We start from the raw sequence: 20,190 nt of genomic DNA, 5'->3' as shown, positions 1-20,190 counted from the left end.
CAGCAATTACTGAGTACCACTCTCCATATTTTCAACCACAGTGGTGGCTGCATCTTGTTATGGGTATGCTTGTAATCGTTAAGTATATAAAAAAATGGAATGGTGCTAAGCACAGGTTAAATCTAAGAGGGAAACCTGATTCAGTCTGCTTTCCACCAGACACTGGGAGATTAATTCACCTTTCAGTAGGGTGAAAGGCCAAATCTACGCTGGAGTTGCTTGCCAAGAAGGCAGTGAATGTCCTGAGTGCTGAGTTACAGTTTTGACTTAAATCTGCTTGAAAATCTATGACAAGACCTGGAAATAGTTGTCTAGCAATGATCAACAACCAAGTCTTACCCATTTTTAATTCAGGCTGTAAAACAAAACATATGGAATAAATTGAGTACTTTCTGAAGGAAGTAGCCTGGAGGTTTAGAGCGTTGGGCCAGAAACCGAATGGTTGCTGGTTTGAATCTCTGAGCTAGCTTGGTTGAAAATGATGTTGATGTGCCCTTGAGCAAGGCACTTAACTCCTGTAAGTTGCTCTGGATAAGAGCGTCTGCTAAATAACTAAAATGTAAATGCGTGTCCTCGCGTGCACTTATTGGTCTTGGTTTATAAATGCACCCCTTCTCTGGCAAATAAAGGAAGTTGTAGTTTACACACATCGGATGCACACGTATAGGCCCTGCCTGTGAGTGTGCATGCGTGTTTGTGAAAAGAAAGAGAGTGAGAGAGTGTGGCATTGATTACAACCAAGGAGACGAGATCTTAATTGAGTGTTAGAACAGCAGTTTGTAAGAATTCAGTTGTGTAGCGGGGAGATGTCAGTCTAGTCTAGACCAATGTGTCTACGTACTGTAGTGTCAGTATTACAGAGCTGTATTTCCACTACAAAGTATTGCCCTGTAATGTTACTATGGCTACTGTATCTAATACAGTATATTAATAATGATGATTGAATTAATTCCATTTATCAGATGTTTTTTTATCCAAGGTGACTTATAGTAGTGGTTGCATACATTTTCATATGGGCGGCCCCAGCGGGAATCCAGCCCAAAAATGTGGTGAGAGTAAGAACAAAGATAGAGAGAGTCTTCAGAGAGAAACGGAAGAGAGACAGAGGTGGTTGGATTTTTTTTCTCAGTTTTCCCTTGCTGCACCTCTGTCACCGTGTGACATCAAGCATCTACTTCCTCCTTGGGCACCACCCGAACCGACAGGTCTCACACACCCTTCAATGGACCTTCTGCTTCTGCCTGCTGGAACACATGTCCTGTCCGTGTCCCCGTCTCTACCCGTGTCATCGGCATCCGTGTGCAGTCTCCTGTTTTGAATCAGGATGAGCTTCAGGAGTAAGATCACATTCCGAAAGAAGACCAGGGATAAGAGCAGGCGTGTGCGGAACGATTTCAACCGGCTGAGCGTCGTATGTATGCTGTCTCTCTCGTGCAGTGCCGTATCTTTGTGTTTTTATTGCCCTGGGCTTCCTTTTCCTCTCTGTTGAACTTGTCGATCTGGGGTGAAGTTCACCGAGGTAAAGATCTAGAATCAGCTTTCAATTCCTAACCTTAATCATGAGTGGGTGAAAAGGCAAAACTGACCCAAGTCTCTATCGGCAACTTCACTCTACACCGCATCTGTCTGTCAAAATGAGGCTAACCGATATGGCACAGGTTGGAGTTGGACATTGCTAGCCTTAGCCTAATACTAGTTAGTCAAATAGAGAGTCACTGGCTATCTGATCGGTGTGTTGATACACCGATACACATAGTATTGCTCCCTATGTGTATCGGAGTTTCTATCCAGTGGAGTGGCCATTTACAGTGCCTTGCAAATGTATTCATTTCCCTAGGCGTTTTCCTATTAGTTGCATTACAACCTGTAATTTAAATGTATTTTTATTTGGATTTCATGTAATGGACATACACAAAATAGTTCAAATTGGTTAAGTGAAATTTAAAAAATGACTTGTTCAAAAAATAAATAAGTAAATAATGGAAAAGTGGTGTGTGCGTATGTATTCACCCCCTTTGCTATGAATCCCCAAATAAGATCTGATGCAACCAATTACCTTCAGAAGTCAAATAATTAGTTAGATTGCACACAGGTGGACTTTATTTAAGTGTCACATGATCTCAGTATATATACACCTGTTCTGAAAGGCCCCAGAGTCTACAACACCACTAAGAAAGGGGCACCACTAAGCCAGGGACACCACCAAGCAAGCGGCACCATAAAGACCAAGGAGCTCTCCGTACAGGTCAGGGACAAAGTTCTGGAGAAGTACAGATCAGGGTTGGGGACTAAAATGTAGCTTTTTGGCCATCAAGGAAAATGCTATGTCTGGCGCAAACCCAACACCTCTCATCACCCCGAGAATACCATCCCCATAGTGAAGCATGGTGGTGGCAGCATCATGCTGTGGGTATGTTTTTCATCAGCAGGTACTGGTCAGAATTGAAGGAATTATGGATGTCGCTAAATACAAGGAAATTCTTGAGGGAAACCTGTTTGTCTTTCAGAGATTTGAGACTGGGGGAGGTTCACCTTCCAGCAGGACAATGAGCCTAAGCATACTGCTAAAGCAACACTTGAGTGGTTTAAGGGGAAACATTTAAATGTCTTGGAATGGCCAAGTCAAAGCCCAGACCTCAATCCAATTGAGAATCTGTGGAATGACTTAAAGATTGCTGTACACTAGCGGAACCCATCCAACTTGAAGGAGCTGGAGCAGTTTTGCCTTGAAGAATGGGCAAAAATCCCAGTGGCTAGATGTGCCAAGCTTATAGAGACATACCCCAAGAGACTTGCAGCTGTAATTGCTGCAAAAGGTGGCTATACATACTGTTGAAGTCGGACTTATACATACACCTTAGCCAAATACATTTAAACTCCGTTTTTGACATTTCATCCGAGTAAAATTACCTGTCTTATGTTAGTTAGGATCACCACTTTATTTTAATGTGAAATGTCAGAATAATAGTAGAGAGTGATTTATTTCAGCTTTTATTTCTTTCATCACATTTCCAGTGGGTCAGAAGTTTACATACACTCAATTAGTATTTGGTAGCATTGCCTTTAAATTGTTTAACTTGGGTCAAGCGTTTCGGGTAGCCATCCACAAGCTTCCCACAATAAGTTTGCTGAATTTTGAACCAGACTTGTTGAGGTCTATAATTTATTTTCTGAGGTCTTGGCTGATTACTTTTGATTTTCCCATGATGTCAAGCAAAGAGGCATTGAGTTTGATGGTAGGCCTTGAAATACATCCACAGATACACCTCCAGTTGACTGAAATGATGTCAATTAGCCTATCAGAAGCTTCTAAAGCCATGACATCATTTTCTGGAATTTTCCAAGCTGTGTAAAGGCACAGTCAACTTAGTCTATGTAAACTTCTGACCCACTGGAATTGTGATGCAGTGAATTATGAGTGAAATAATCTGTCTGTAAACAATTGTTGGAAAAATGACTTTTGTCATGCACAAAGTAGATGTCCTAACCGACTTGCCAAAACTATAGTTTAACAAGAAATTTGTGGAGTGGTTGAAAACTAGTTTTAATGACTCAAACCTAAGTGTATGTAAACTTCAGACTTCAGCTGTAGTATTGACTTTTGGGGGGGGGGGGGGGGTAAATAGTTACTCACGCTCAAGTTTTCAGATTTTTTTTGGTCTTTTATTTTTTGTTTGTTTCACAAGAAAAGGATTTTCCATCTTCAAAGTGGTAGGCATGTTGTGTAAATCAAATGATACAAACCATCCAAAAATTCATTTTAATTATAGGTTGTAAGGCAATAAAATAGGAAACATGCCAAGGTGGGTGAATACTTTTGCAAGCCACTTTACAGTTTAGTCATTAAATAAATATCCCTATTTGTTCATACTGGTCCCCCATGGGAATCAAACCCACAACCCTGGCATTGCAAGTGCTGAGCTCTACCAACTAAGCCACACAGGACTACAATCTACAGTCAGCATGGGATCTATATGTTCACAACATTTCAACTGGAGCTATGAGTTTGTCAGCAGGGGACTTTTACACCTCTATACGTACGTCCGATTTGTACAAATGCTCTGCAACATCTTGACCGTATTGGTGTGATGTTGTCTGGGGGAATATCGGTGCCAAACGTGTAGGTGTCATGTAGCATGTCTCAAGCTGCTTTGAGATGTGATAAAACGCCCACTACAACACACTCTATAGTCCCAGTCATTACTGAGCTGTTGTGTTACTGAGCCGATAGTACTTCAGGTGTCAGGGAAGGTAACGTCCCTATATGACACTAAGATTGCTTCGGCTGACTGTCATCGGGTAAGTAGTGCCTATTTCCTTCCACTTTGTTGTGGAATTACCCCAGCGGTTTTGTCTATGTCTCAATGACACCCTACTCCCTCTGTAGTGCACTACCTTTGAGCAGAATAAAAGGGGACCAAAACTAAGGGGGTGCCATTTGACATCTCAGTGCCTCTGGTCAGGTCAAATCAAAACGGAATGGGCCAAACCCACAGTGGTGCTCAGTAGGGTGATCAAGTGATTTGGCAACAGTGTGAATGAATGCTGAGTATGAAAGACTGTTGTTAATGTGTTTCTCTGCCCTTGCCACCGGTCCGTCTGTGTGGGAAGATCCCTACTGGCTGGAAACACAAAGGGAAGTTAATATATGTTTTATGTTCATTTTGAAATCTCGGCTGAAAACCACCTTCAGGCATATGACGTTAGATATATATTTTTGTTGGTTTTATTTATTATATTGAGATTGGACAGTGAAGAGGGCTAGAGGAGACGTCAAAGGTAGGATAGATTGGGAGGCAGATTGGAAACCCATGCCGACTGGTGGCGTTGGCTAAACGTGTGTCCCGGGCTGGGTACGCCACACTAACCACTGGACCACTATCCGCAGGCAGCTCAGGCAAAATATATTGTCTTGGTAGATATTTCTGTGAGGTTGACAAATTCAATTGTCCTCAGCGGTAATTCTCTCTTACTGTCGGGCACAGTTAATACAAACCTTTTTTTTTTACAGTGGAATCACAACAAGATCCTTCCTAACAACAAAATATTGTTATGATTCTGGGTGTTTTGCAGTCTTTCGTTTTTCTGTCACGTTCTTTGCCATGCTTTTATTCCTCACTGACTGCTTGCTTCTACCGCTTTCCCTTATGTGTCAGGGGTGTGTTTACTAGGAATCAAACTGAAGCAAATGGTGTGGGACCTAGCTGAACTTGTCCGATAAGAAACCCTTTTTCCTTAAAAAAAAAACATATGATTTGCTACGATGTGCACTAAAGAATACACCCCTGGTCTAACTGAACAGAGGCTCGTGGTCGGAATGCAGGAGAAAACATCCCGCAGTGGGCGTGTAAACAGAAAGAACACAGGTCATCAGTTTTCCACCCCTCTGACCACAGTTTGTGTTAGCGGTGATGAATAAGACGTGCTGCTTTCCTTTGAGGACCCGAAATAGCCTCGTCTCATCACGTGCAGTCCATTTCGCTTTCTGTGAAACGCTCTGTCCGGATGGGATTGTTGAGACCATTTGCTGTGCAGATGTGCAGCCTAACCCGTAACCTAAAACATATTGTAAAACTTCTGGCTTTGTACTATATCAGCCTACGGTCATTTCAGAGCTTGAATCTCTGATGTAATCGATTGAAATACTATTCAGCACCAGAAACTAAAAGGTAATAGGTGAGGTTGAACCTATCATTAAATATGTTTTCTGAGCTAATGTAATATATTCTTCTCTGTCAGTAAAACGGTTTCCCTCGACATGTTTTTGGTTTGGTTTGGCACATGACATGTAACCCACTTCATCCTCTATTTTACTTCTCTCTTCCCCACCCCTCTAGGCTGGGGTCCGCGTTCCAAATTGCACCCTCTTCCCCTAATATGGTGCACTACTCTTGGCCAGGGCCCGTTGGGAATGGGGTGCCGTTTGGGACACAGACTTGGTGTTTACGTAGCTGATCCAATGGTGACAGTCTAAACACAGGAAGTAAGGTGGTGGCTCTAGCTCGTTTGTTTTTCTTCATGCCTTGCAAAGAAAATGATTCATGCCTGTCCGGTGAAAGATAAACAGATGTCCTGGGGTTTAGACTATTTTTCTAGCTACACCGTTTGTCTCGCGTTCGGTTTGAAGAACACTTGTTGACTGGCTGACATTTCTCAGTGTATATGACGTGACTGCTGAGTGTTTTGGGTATCAGCGCAGTTCAGAGAGGTTTATAAAGTCAGGATTGTAGAATGGTATTGAAGAAAAATGTTAGCGCGGTGTCGCTGCCTGTGCGCCTGTCTGTCTGTCTGTCTCGCAGTGCGTTACAGCAGGATAAGTCCTAGATGTAGAATACTTTTCTGTGTGACCTAATAGTTGAATATGTTGGATATTCCATGGTGTGACTTACAGTGGTCATCATATGGTTGACTGCGCAATTCTGATTTTGTGTGTGTGTGTGTGTGTGTGTGTGTGTGTATGCGTGTGTGTGTGTGTTTGGACCGGGATTTGAATCCTGCATCCGCCGTGTTTCCCCAAGTAGTACCCAAATGTTTATTTCACTTCCAAATGGGATAAGTCAAGTAAAATGTGTGTGTGTGTCCCAGCAGGAGAAACCCAAGCTGATAGACCCTCTGGACTATGAGGCTGTGATCTGTGACCTGGGAGATGAGCTGAAGGAAGACCCCCTCAGCGAGCTGCTCCTCTTCCCCGACAACGACTTCACGGTGGGTACGAGCGGGTCTCTGTGTGTGTGGGGTGGAGGGGTGTGTGTGTGTGTGTCTGACTGTGTGTGCGTGTGTCTGGCTCCAATGTTTTTCGACAAGACGGACAGACAGACAGACAGACAGACACACTTGCATTCTGAACCCCTCATTCCCCTAGTGCTTCTGCTCCGACAATGTCCTGTGGCTGTTTGCTCATTAGTGACTTAATTAGTGCGCTAATGTGACTCCTTAAGACCGCCACTTCACATTAACCGGTTTTAAATGGTTTTAGGGAAATGACTCGGCTCTCGATCCCTGAGTTGATTTTTAAATGCCTGACTCTGCTACCGTGGTGCGCACGCACACACACACACACAGGCCCGGCAACCAAACAGTCCCTGTTTCATTTGCGGTCTCTCAACCTAATGGAAATTCCAATTCATTAGCTAATGGACAAACCTAATTCGCTTCCATAACCTAATAATGTTTTGGAACACCTTCCTTCCTGTGAGTGTGCTGTGTTTTAAACAGCTGACTTGCAGACCCAGTAAATCAGAACCAAGCGTTGATCAGAGCAGGAGCAGACTTGGCTGTTCTCTGTGTGTTGCGTCCCAAATGGCACCCTATCCCCCATATAGTGCACTACTTGGCCCTGGTCACAAGTAATACACTACATAGGGAATACGGTGCCATCAGTGAGAGCAGTATTTCTCCAAAAAATCTTTACTGCTAGGTATGGATGATATATTTCAGCCATGTGCTGTTTTTACTTCAATATTTATGATTGAATTATAACATCAACGGAGCTCTTGGTCAGATGTTATTCGTCAAGTGCTGACGCACTGGAATAGGGTTCAGTGATCTGACTGTACATCATGGTGGTAACAACTGTATCCTTAGATTTCCTATGTCCCCCTCAAGCATTTTCATGTTCAAACCTGCACATGTATCCTATCCCATTCTGGTATGTGTCATCTTTGACCTAATCTCAGTAATCATAAAACCAGCTATCGTGTGAACTTTGACCACTAGCCAGCTAGTGAATTTGGTTCTAGGGGAAAAGGCTGAGATGTCAAGTCCACACCCCCTCCACCCCGACAGTCTTTCAGAGACAACCTTTTACCTGACATCAAACTGTCCCTCCCGCCTTGATGGTTCACCCCCAATGATTTATCCTCCCCCTCTGTCTCCCAGGTGTCCACAGTGCCTCTGGAAAGACGGACACTGCAGTCCACTGTGCCCCAGGGGGCCGAGCTCCAGGCCGAGTGTCTGCTGGTCAGACAGGTGAGTGTGTATGTGTGTGTGTGTGCGCACGCACGTGCGTTTGTGTGTGTATGTGGGTTTGTGTGTGTGTGTGTGTGTGTGTGTGTGTGTGTGTGAGCTCCATGCTTAGTTGTGTGACTGAGCTTTGGTGCAGGGGAGGGCTATGGAGCAGGGCTGACTCCACATTCAGGCTGGCTGGCTGGCAGGCAGCTAGGCTTGGTGTGGTGGTTGTGTGGGTAAGGGTCAGGACTACATGTAGTTGTTAGTTTACTTATCCTCAACACAGAGGTCAACATCATGAGCCTATAAGGCAGTGACATCAGGAGCACAGATGTGTTCTGTTCCTCCAGGAGCTGTGTGTGTTTCTGTGTGCCTGCGAGCGTGTGTGTACGTGCGCACGTGCGTGTGAGAGAGAGGGATAGTTTCCAGCTAGCTCTATGATTGAGAGAGAGAGAGAGACAGACTGATGCATTCAATCACTCACTCACTCCTCCTTGGCCCATATATGAGAAAGTGACAAGCATGTATTCTTTACCCATGTCTGGGCGTTACTGCTCCCCTTCTGAACGAGAGGGAAAGCGAAGTAAAGTTGTGCAGCTTGCTGCTGTATCATGTTTCTCTCCGTGGGAATCAACAGCATCTGGAAGGCGGGGGGGGGGGGGGGGGCTTTGACTGGACTTCTGCTTCCAATGGGCTCATCTATGGAGCTGAATCATGAGAGAGAGAGAGAGAATGCCCGCTAATGATGAATCATTTGAGAGAGAGAGAGAAAAGAGAGAGAGCGCCGATGCCCGCTTATTATCAAAATCCAGAAATGAGACGTTAAATTCTACCACTCTAAAAGGAAACGATTCCCAAACCTTCCATAACAAAGCCATCACCTACAGAGAGATGAACCTGGAGAAGAGTCCCCTAAGCAAGCTGGTCCTGGGGCTCTGTTCACAAACACAAACAGACCCCACAGAGCCCCAGGACAGCAACACAATTAGACCCAACCAAATCATGAGGAAACAAAAAGATAATTACTAGATAATTACAAATTGGAAAGAATTAACAAAAAAACAGAGCAAACTAGAGAGAGAGGATGTGTGAGAGAGAGGATGTGTGAGAGAGAGGATGTGTGAGAGAGAGAGAGGGAGGATGTGTGAGAGAGAGAGGGGAAGAGGGTGCGAGAGTGAGAGGAAATGTGAGAGGGAGGATGTGTGAGAGAGAGAGAGGGGAGGAGGGTGCGAGAGAGGGAAGGAGGGGAGAGAGAGGGGAGGGAGAGAGAGAGAGGGAAGGAGAAAGAAATGTAAAGAAAGGAAGGAGGGTGGAGAGATGGGAAGGAAAGAGAGAGAGAGGCGAGAACTTTACAGAGAGAGGTGAGGAGAGAAATGTAAAGAAAGGGAAGGAGGGGGAGAGATGGGAAGGAAAGAGAGAGAGAGAGGTGAGGAGAGAGAAATGTAAAGAAAGGGAAGGAGGGGGGAGAGATGGGAAGGAAAGAGAGAGAGAGAGAGAGAGAGAGAGGTGAGGAGAGAGAAATGTAAAGAAAGGGAAGGAGGGGGGAGAGATGGGAAGGAAAGAGAGAGAGAGAGAGGTGAGGAGAGAGAAATGTAAAGAAAGGGAAGGAGGGGAGAGATGGGAAGGAAAGAGAGAGGTGAGGAGAGAGAAATGTAAAGAAAGGGAAGGAGGGGGAGAGATGGGAAGGAAAGAGAGAGAGAGAGGGGTGAGGAGAGAGAAATGTAAAGAAAGGGAAGGAGGGGGAGAGATGGGAAGGAAAGAGAGAGAGAGAGAGAGGTGAGGAGAGAGACATGTAAAGAAAGGGAAGGAGGGGGGAGAGATGGGAAGGAAAAAGAGAGAGAGACGGCGATGGGGCGAGAACTTTACAAATGCAAATGATGACGACCAGCGTGAACACAATTTTGCGTACATTTCCCATATTGTATTGTCGCTATGAAGAGGTGGATCTTGACTATGACCCAAATGGCACCACATTGCCTTTATTGTGCAATAGTTTGAGGTGGTACCCTATAGGCCCTGGTCAATAGCAGGGTGCCATTTGGGACGCATATACAGACTGTGTGTGCATGTACACCTGTTTTCATGCTCTTACAAGTAATGTTTGATGGTGAGGCTGAGCGTGAAAGACTTGCAGCACATGCTGGCTAGAAGGAAGTGATCAAATTAGCCACCCGTAGTCTCACTCACATCCTACTGTAGCAGCATCACTGCATACGGAAACACAACAGACACCACACCGCAAGAAGGGCCTTCTATGCCATCAAAAGGAACATAAAATTCGACTTACCAATTAGGATCTGACATAAAAATACTTGAATCAGATATAGAACCCATTCCCCTTTATGGTTGTGAAGTCTGGAGTCCGCTCACCAACTGGGACAAACAAAATGGGACAAACACCAAATTGAGACTCTGCATGCAGAATTCTGCAAAAATATCCTCTGTGTACAACGTAAAACACCAAATAATGCACGCAGAGTAAAATTAGGCCGATACCCGCTAATTATCAAAATCCAGAAAAGAGCTGTTCAATTCTACAACCACTTAAAAGGAAGCAATTCCCAAACCTTCCATAACAAAGCCATCACCTACAGAGAGATAAACCTGTCCTCTATGCAAGCTAGTCCTGGGGCTCTGTTCACAAACACACCCCACTGAGCCCCAGAACAGCAACACAATTAGACCCAACCAAATCATTATTGGGAAAAAAGATAATTACTTGACACATTTGGCTATTTGGCCCTAAAACAGAGAGTACACAGTGGCAGAATACCTGACCACTGTGACTGACCCAAACTTAAGGAAATCTTTGTCTATGTACATACATAGCCTTGCTATTGAGACATCGGTTACATCGGTTACACCAGCCTCATCTCGGGAGTTGATAGGCTTGAAGTCATAAACAGCGCAATGCTTAACGCACAACGAAGAGCTGCTGGCAAAACACACGAAAGTGCTGTTTGAATGAATGTTTATGCGCCTGCTTCTGCCTACCACTGCTCAGTTAGATACTTAGATACTTGTATGCTCAGTCAGATTATATAGCAGGACACGCTAGATAATATCTAGTAATATCATCAACCATGTGTAGTTAACTAGTGATTATGATTGATTGTTTTTTATAAGATAAGTTTAATGCTAGTTAGCAACTTACCTTGGCTTACTCCATTCGAGTAACAGGCAGTCTCCTTGTGGAGTGCAACGAGAGAGAGGCAGGTCGTTATTGCGTTGGACTAGTTAACTGTAGGGTTGCAAGATTGGATCCCCCGAGCTGACAAGGTGAAAATCTGTCGTTCTGCCCCTGAACGAGGCAGTTAACCCACCGTTCCTAGGCCGTCATTGAAAATAAGAATGTGTTCTTAACTGACTTGCCTAGTTAAATAAAGGTATAAAAAAATGTAATGAAAAAAATCGGCAAACCGATTTCCGATTGTTATGAAAACTTGAAATCGGCCCTAATTAATCGGCCATTCCGATTTAATCGGTCGTGTGTATGTATATATATATATATATATATATATATATATATATATATATATATATATATATATATATATATATATATATATGTATATATATATATAATATGACATTTTAATAGTCTTTATTCTTTTGGAACTTGGGTAATGTTTACTGTTCATTTTTTGTTTATTTAACTTTTGTTTATTATCTATTTCACTTGCTTTGGCAATGTAAACATATGTTTCCCATGCTAATAAAGCCCTTCAATTGAAAATTGATTTGAAATTTAATTAAGAGGAGAGGGAGTGGAGAGAGAGAGAGTGCGTGAGCGTGTGTGTGTTTACGCGTGAGAGAGAGTGTGCTTGTGCGCAGCTGAGCTCGCATATGTGCGTTTTGTGTGCACGTGAGAGACCGAGAGAAGAGAGGGAGGGAGAGAAAGTCTGTAACTCAATCCCGTGGGACAGAATGTTAATTCGATTCATCTAATCATGGATTCAATCTTGTAACTCTTTCAGCTTATGGGGCTCCAAGACGACCTGTGTGAAGCAAGCTAGGGCTGCAGTCTTTTTCCCTCAAAAAAAAAAACATGTTTTTGCAAGGCACGAAATAACGAGCTTAGAGCTACCACCTCACTTCCTGTGTTGACTCTGTCACCGCTGGATCAGCTACATAAACACCAAGGCTTGTGTTCCGAATGGCACCCTTTCCCCTGTGGACCCTGGTCAAAAGTAGTGCACTATAAAGGGAATAGGGTGCCATTTGGGACGTAGACATAATGTCGTAGAGTGAGGCAGACTCTGCAGCCCTAGCTTGCGTCACATTGGGTTGCATGAGGCCTGCTGCTCATGTAAAACAAAACTGTACATTACCGTACCTTGGATCTACTGATTTCAATGGAGAGAGGTGTGTGTGTGTGTGTGTGTGTGACTACTGTAGAGCTGTATAAGTTCCACGTTGTGACCGAGAGGGGATTTCAAGCATCAACTGCCCATGCCAAGACCCACACACACACACACAAATCTATTTTTGTTGAGGAATGTGATTGTTTTTCATGTGTGTGTTTTCTATAGTTAAAAAAAATATATTTATTTTTATTTTCTGCTGTATTCCCTATGTGTAATGTGTTGTGTAGTTGCAGGGCTCCCTTGCAAAAGAGACCATGGTCTCAATGCGACTCCCTGTTAAAATAAAGGTCAAATAAATGCATGAAATGAAACACACACACACACACACACACACACGCACACACACACACACACGGTCATGTATACAGACAGAATCAACTGTCTGTTATTCACAGGCATTAACAGAACCTCTGTCCCCTCCTCTTCCTCCTCCTCTTTCTCCTCCTCTGTTCCAGGCCTGCAAGTACTACAACTCCCAACTACACGTGGTCCATTACAAATATGATGAGTACGCAGGAGATTACCAGCTACTTCCCAGGTACAGAATAGTCTATGAAAGAGTTACAACATTCCGGCAACTTTCCCAAAACTCCCAGGTTTTCCATACATTTTGTGAAAGTTACCAGAATTTTGCAGCCCTTGTCTGTGATTGCACTTATGCATTCAGTACATTTACAGTGCCTTGCGAAATTATTCGGCCCCCTTGAACTTTGCGACCTTTTGCCACATTTCAGGCTTCAAACATAAAGATATAAAACTGTATTTTTTTGTGAAGAATCAACAACAAGTGGGACACAATCATGAAGTGGAACGACATTTATTGGATATTTCAAACTTTTTTAACAAATCAAAAACTGAAAAATTGGGCGTGCAAAATTATTCAGCCCCTTTACTTTCAGTGCAGCAAACTCTCTCCAGAAGTTCAGTGAGGATCTCTGAATGATCCAATGTTGACCTAAATGACTAATGATGATAAATACAATCCACCTGTGTGTAATCAAGTCTCCGTATAAATGCACCTGCACTGTGATAGTCTCAGAGGTCCGTTAAAGCGCAGAGAGCATCATGAAGAACAAGGAACACACCAGGCAGGTCCGAGATACTGTTGTGAAGAAGTTTAAAGCCGGATTTGGATACAAAAATATTTCCCAAGCTTTAAACATCCCAAGGAGCACTGTGCAAGCGATAATATTGAAATGGAAGGAGTATCAGACCACTGCAAATCTACCAAGACCTGGCCGTCCCTCTAAACTTTCAGCTCATACAAGGAGAAGACTGATCAGAGATGCAGCCAAGAGGCCCATGATCACTCTGGATGAACTGCAGAGATCTACAGCTGAGGTGGGAGACTCTGTCCATAGGACAACAATCAGTCGTATATTGCACAAATCTGGCCTTTATGGAAGAGTGGCAAGAAGAAAGCCATTTCTTAAAGATATCCATAAAAAGTGTTGTTTAAAGTTTGCCACAAGCCACCTGGGAGACACACCAAACATGTGGAAGAAGGTGCTCTGGTCAGATGAAACACAAATGGAACTTTTGGCAACAATGCAAAACGTTATGTTTGGCGTAAAAGCAACACAGCTGAACACACCATCCCCACTGTCAAACATGGTGGTGGCAGCATCATGGTTTGGGCCTGCTTTTCTTCAGCAGGGACAGGGAAGATGGTTAAAATTGATGGGAAGATGGATAGAGCCAAATACAGGACCATTCTGGAAGAACCTGATGGAGTCTGCAAAAGACCTGAGACTGGGACGGAGATTTGTCTTCCAACAAGACAATGATCCAAAACATAAAGCAAAATCTACAATGGAATGGTTCAAAAATAAACATATCCAGGTGTTAGAATGGCCAAGTCAAAGTCCAGACCTGAATCCAATCGAGAATCTGTGGAAAGAACTGAAAACTGCTGTTTACAAATGCTCTCCATCCAACCTCACTGAGCTCGAGCTGTTTTGCAAGGAGGAATGGGAAAAAAATTCAGTCTCTCGATGTGCAAAACTGATAGAGACATACCCCAAGCGACTTACAGCTGTAATCGCAGCAAAAGGTGGCGCTACAAAGTATTAACTTAAAGGGGCTGAATAATTTTGCACGCCCAATTTTTCAGTTTTTGATTTGTTAAAAAAGTTTGAAATATCCAATAAATGTCGTTCCACTTCATGATTGTGTCCCACTTGTTGTTGATTCTTCACAAAAAAATACAGTTTTATATCTTTATGTTTGAAGCCTGAAATGTGGCAAAAGGTCGCAAAGTTCAAGGGGGCCGAATACTTTCGCAAGGCACTGTACATGGGTTTAGTTACAGAGCAGTGTTTACATATTTGAATTGTTCCGCGTCAGAAAACAGTACTTCGCCACTTCATGTACTTCTAAGTGTTATGACGCTATTGTGTTTGACAGGGCCCACTCCAGGGCTTAACGGTTTTGACAGAGTCTTTGTCAGGAACGCATTCCAGACTTTCCAAAGGCGTACTTCACATAAACACTAGGAAAGACGCAGCTGAGAACCTCAGCTAGACCAAAATATCCAGGTGCTTGTATCCTTAATGGAACCCTATTCCCTATTTAGTGCACTACTTTTGACCAGAGTTCACTAAATAGGAAATAGTGTGCCATTTGAGCTGCTGAAGTCTGCGGTTACATAGCGGGCCTCTCGAAAAATAGCTCTCTGTGATGTCAACAATGGGAACAAAAAAACAAAATGATGGACATCGGTGGGCTGTGTTTTTGAGTGGCAAGCTGTGCTGTCCAGCAGCAGTGATGTCAGGGTGTGTGTATCGGTCACTCAACCCCAGGGAGACCAAACATCACAGCAGAGCCTCTTTGATTTCTGACCCCTATCCAGACCACTGGAATGTTCTCCTGGTCTCCCATGGGTTGGTTATGTTCTAGTCCTCTAGTTCAGTTCCCATGACCTTTTTGAGTTTGTTGAATTTAAAACAGTTTTAAGTTCAACATCATATACTGTACATCAACTCTAAAACTGATCCAAATTCTACTTTTGATACTGTGTAGTTTAACATCAATAGATGTCAAGAGACTGAGTGTACGGGCTCCTATGGAGGTTAGATCCACATGATATGAGTTCTCTCTCTGAATCACTTCCTCTGTCTTTCCCTGGAATGTGTAGCAGATCTAGGATCAGTATGGGAGTTACTGCTAGCCTTTGTAAGATACCCTGTACACACAGTTAGCATCAGATCTAGGATCAGTTTGGGCTCCTCATACTATATGTCTGTGATCCAGTTAACAGACTGACAGCTAAGTTCACTCTGAGCTGGTAATCTTCACGAGCTGTGTCTTTCCAGAGAGAGCCACGAAGTCTGGCATGTTGCAAGGCTATTCTAACTGTTAGGTCCAAACACAGGGGTGTCCCTGAAGATTCTCAAAAAAATGTTTAGCCTCTTGGAGACAATTTTGAGAAGCCATGAGATGCCATGAATAATTTTAGCTGAGACTAGTTGCAGTGCTTGGTCTGCTATCCTGATAAAAGAGGGAAGCCTTTGTGTCTCCAGCTCAGAGCACATGCACAAACACAGGGCGGCTCATGAACGCACTGGAGCGAGGGCAAGTTTTTTCGGTTCCTTTTCGGAAGGAGATGGATAGGACTCGGCCACACAAGTCGGGGCTCAGCTCAGACACCCAGCCATAGAGATGGAAAAGAGAGAACACCTCCTATCTGTGCTACGATGGTCCCTCCAAGGGGAAATCTGCTGTTTACCAAAACAGTGGTGGGGTTCCCACTTTGTTTTTGTTTAAACTGAAAATTGCCCCTTTAACCCATTTAAAATGGAGAAAGCCCTCGCTGCCCATGCTAAAACAAGCTTTGTAGCAAGTCTGCCCTCTATCCGACTCCATGCACCCAGCACCTCCACAGTAAAACTTACCGTATGCTTCCCATTCGAAAGAGTTTGCGCATATATTAGACCACATCTTTGACCTTTTGGTATTCGGCAGCGTTCTGTGTTTTTTTTTTCCGGCTGTTCGAGCACACACATTTTTCTCTTGGGGCTTGTCGAAGTTCGGCAGCCAAAGTTTCCACCCCTTCGTCAGTGATTGGCCAAAAATAGGTGTTTGTTGTCATTCAATGACAGACGACTAGTTTTCATGCACATTTCACTCGAGAAATACTGCACCAAACATCTTAGTTTCAATTGCGTGACTAAGACTTCCTCTGTCAAAACATCAACATTTAAATACAGATTTCTTGACCTATCTTAGATTCATTCGGACTATTTTGAGAAGTTTACTTGTTGCTATGGTGTCTCAACAGAGGGATAAACAGTAATATTGCCGCTTTGTCTAGTTTTTCAAGCAAAGGTATTTTAAGAGTTTTGTGCAAGCACAAACGTTCACTTCGCCTAGCCGTGGTGACCTGGCCAGAAAAAATCTCTGGGCTCGAGTTAGCCCATGCCTGTGTAGTTAAGCAGGCCCTACTACTACAATAAACTGCTGGACTGTTATGTGGCTATCACAACACGTGTATCAACACTAGAGTTGAGCTTGAATGCCATTACTGAAGTGTGGTCCATCTACGATATGATGATAGGGGACATAGAGAGAGGACATACTCCTTGGCTGCGTTCCATATGGCACCCTGTTCCCTACATAGTGCACTACTTGTGACCAGAACCCTATGGGCCCTGTTCAAAAGTAGTGCACTATGTAGTAGGTAATAGGGGGCCATTTGGAACGCAGACCTTCTCTCTCTCTCTGCCTGGAAGCTTTTAAGTGTAGTCCTCTCCCTCTTGACATCCCTAATGGAAGAGGCAGACCTGTAGGATAAAACAGAGCTCCTCAAAGTGAACGAGTCAAACGAGGTCACCTCCTGATCATATGTCACTCTGACTGTCTGTGGGGGAGATGAGGGGGAGAGAGAGGGGAGCGGAGGGAAGGGGAGAGGGAGAGAGAAGTGGGGAAGGCAGAATGAGGTGAGTAGAGGAGGGGAGGGTGGGAAGTAGACTAGAACAGGCGGGACACTTCATTCAGGTGATGGGGGGGAGGGGGATATATCAAATGAATTAATGCCTGTATTACAAGAATCAAGGTTTTGTAATTGTCTGTTTTTATGTGCGTTTATGTCCGCTTGTTCTCGCGTTGTATTTTTGGTCTTGTCTCTTTCGCTCCTCTGTGCTGTGTGCACCTCCCCGTTTACACCAGAGATGCATATCTCCGCCCTAACAATGGAAGTTTGTTGTCCCAAAGGCGGGAAGGCAGGCAACAAGCTTAGGTCCAAAATAAACCCATAAAAACGCATTAGGCTTATTTTGGACAGATTATTTTCAACTCGCTATTTGCATTTGAGGTTTGGTCCAACAGAATGGACACCAAAACACATTGAGACATTATTTTACTGTAATAGAGGAGAGGTTTTTCTAACAATACCTGTTTTATGTCTCAACTACTCAAATTGCACGCAGAGCAGACACTACTAAAACTTATCAATGAACATTGATTCTGGAAAAAATAAATGCTCAGTTTGTCACGGCGGCATAAGGGTACCACGTACCACTAGCAGCATTTTAGCCAAAGACTATTATACTAGCTGTCTAGTCTGTGTTTTTGTAAATGTGCAATGCGCATAAAACACAAGTATATAAGGAATTGGCAACTCGTTCTCGTTCTGAGAAATAAGGTAGGCCACTTGATTTTAACATGTGAACAAAGTGAACAGGCTAACATGCTTTTCAAACAGTTGGAGACAGAGCGAAGGATGTGTTCATAACAATTTAAATGTGCAACCTTGTTAGCTAGCAAATAGAATCCAAGTTGGCGCTAAACTTGAAATATAAAGATTAGTAGGCTAATAACATAGCACATGAGAGATTGTTGACCTGTGTTCATTTTCTGTAGCTTAATCCTTTGCTACAAGAAGTTAGTCATTATTTGTGAATTTGTGCACTATGCATGGTTCTAGTTAAATTTGTATGGGCATTTTCATAGACAGATTTGAAAGCCAAATCAGTGATTATAAAAAAAAAAATTGAGATATATATATTGTGAATCGCCCATAAGTTTGAAAAAAATCAAGATATGATTTTTAGGCCTATATCGCCCTAGGGGCAGACAGACAGAGCAAGCGAGAACTTTGGACAGGGAGCTTTGGACAGGGAGGATGTGGAGCTCCTCCTTTCTCCCATCCATCCTTCTCCCTCCCCTTTCTCTCCTCCAAACAGACAAATGATGGTAGAAGACAGTCTGCAGTCTCTTTCTTTATTACTCTCCCTGTCTGTCTCTTTCTTGTTCTCTGTCTCTGTCTCATCTCTTCTTTCTCTCTCTCTCTCTCTCTCTCTCTCTCTCTCTCTCTCTCTCTCTCTCTCCCCCCTCACTCCCTTGTTTCCCTCTCTGTCTGTCTCTATTCCGTGGTACAGTCTAGGCACAGTGTTTCGCTAGCAGAGACAAAGTAGCTACACATTAGTCAGAGCACTGTCTGGTGATAGTGAATTCTTATTCGAGGGGAGAAGTGCAACTGAAGCACAAATGTGACCGACCGCCTTGATTCGGTCTTATGTAGCAACATTTGAAATGTGTGTTTTTTACATTGGATAAAAGTAGAGACTCAGAGCTAAAAAAAAATGTCCTGTATATCATACACTGCAGTTGAGGAACAATGGGAAAGTAATACTGCTTTGAAAGTTGATAAACCCCATTTTTGAGAAAATGGCCCTTTTAATGTTTTGGTCCACCGACTGGAGAGCTCTTTTTTGTCAACACCCGTTCAGCATTGTTCACACCCTCTTAAGCCTTAGCCCCACTCATCTCTTTATGGATTCACATGTGAGGCCATGTGCTAAACAGAGTGAGTAGTTTAGTAAACAACCAAAGATTTCAAGACTAAAAGTGGTTAAAGCAGTAGCCTACAATAAGGGAAACCTCCAGCTAAAAATACACTAGTCCTTGGCTTATATCCTAATCTGATTTTGGTGCAGGTCATGTTGTTCTTCACATTACTGTCTCTGGTAAACACACACTATATCAAATCAAATCTAAGTTTATTTGTCACATGCACAGGATACAGAAGGTGTAAACGGTACAGTGAAATGGTTACTTGCATAGTATCAATATCAAAAACAGAAAGTGTCCAGATAAAATATTTTATAACTATTAGATGATGCTTACCCGACACACTTGTCTAAATTGATGGGTCATGTGAAGGAAATGCTATAACCACCACCCAGCCACAACTAGCTAAGTGGATGGGTCACAATTGTCTAGATACATAAAATACAATAGATGGCTGTAATCACCCCCAGACACACCTGGCTAACTTCATGGGTCATGTAATCATCTAGCGAAGTGGAGTCTTTTGTTTAGACATGTAGCTAGCTAGCTAAACAATGAACCGACATAATCCCAACTCATACTACTACCAATACAAACATTGTCATAGCTGTAGTATGAATCTGCAGGTAGCTAATGCTAACTAGGTTCAATGTTAGCTAGCTAAAATTAGCAATGCAAATTTGGATCTGATTTGAATAATATTAATACACAGATCATACGCATAACGTCAGCTAGCGAGCCAGCAAGCTAACATTTGCTATCTATTTTATCTATTTTATTTTATTTCACCTTTATTTAACCAGGTAGGCTAGTTGAGAACACCTTTATTTAACCAGGGAGGCCAGTTGAGAACACCTTTATTTAACCAGGTAGGCTAGTTGAGAACACCTTTATTTAACCAGGTAGGCTAGTTGAGAACACCTTTATTTAACCAGGTAGGCTAGTTGAGAACACCTTTATTTAACCAGGTAGGCTAGTTGCGAACAAGTTCTCATTTACAACTGCGACCTGGCCAAGATAAAGCAAAGCAGTGCGACACAAACAACAACACAGAGTTACACATGGAATAAACAAACATACATTCAAT

The 20,190-nt window shown here is 43.2% G+C and overlaps 1 protein-coding gene across 12 annotated transcripts in view; it reads left to right on the top strand.

Moving 5' to 3' along the window:
- The window catches only part of dock10 (dedicator of cytokinesis 10), a 177,770-nt gene that overhangs the window by 62,424 nt on the left and 95,156 nt on the right, over nt 1-20,190 (top strand). For 8 of the 12 annotated variants that reach the window (XM_036961950.1, XM_036961948.1, XM_036961955.1 and 5 more), the window contains exons 2-4: nt 6,586-6,705; nt 7,879-7,968; nt 12,770-12,852. In XM_036961950.1, the coding sequence (XP_036817845.1) occupies nt 6,586-6,705; nt 7,879-7,968; nt 12,770-12,852 (293 nt within the window). Of the gene's footprint in view, nt 1-1,097; nt 1,412-6,585; nt 6,706-7,878; nt 7,969-12,769; nt 12,853-20,190 lie in introns of those variants that run through there. The other 4 variants (XM_036961951.1, XM_036961946.1, XM_036961953.1 and 1 more) reach the window with 3 other exon arrangements.

The sequence above is a fragment of the Oncorhynchus mykiss genome, chromosome 24, assembly GCF_013265735.2.
Source record: "Oncorhynchus mykiss isolate Arlee chromosome 24, USDA_OmykA_1.1, whole genome shotgun sequence".
NCBI classification, from domain to species: domain Eukaryota; kingdom Metazoa; phylum Chordata; class Actinopteri; order Salmoniformes; family Salmonidae; genus Oncorhynchus; species Oncorhynchus mykiss.
This window is presented reverse-complemented; position numbering and strand designations above follow the sequence as displayed.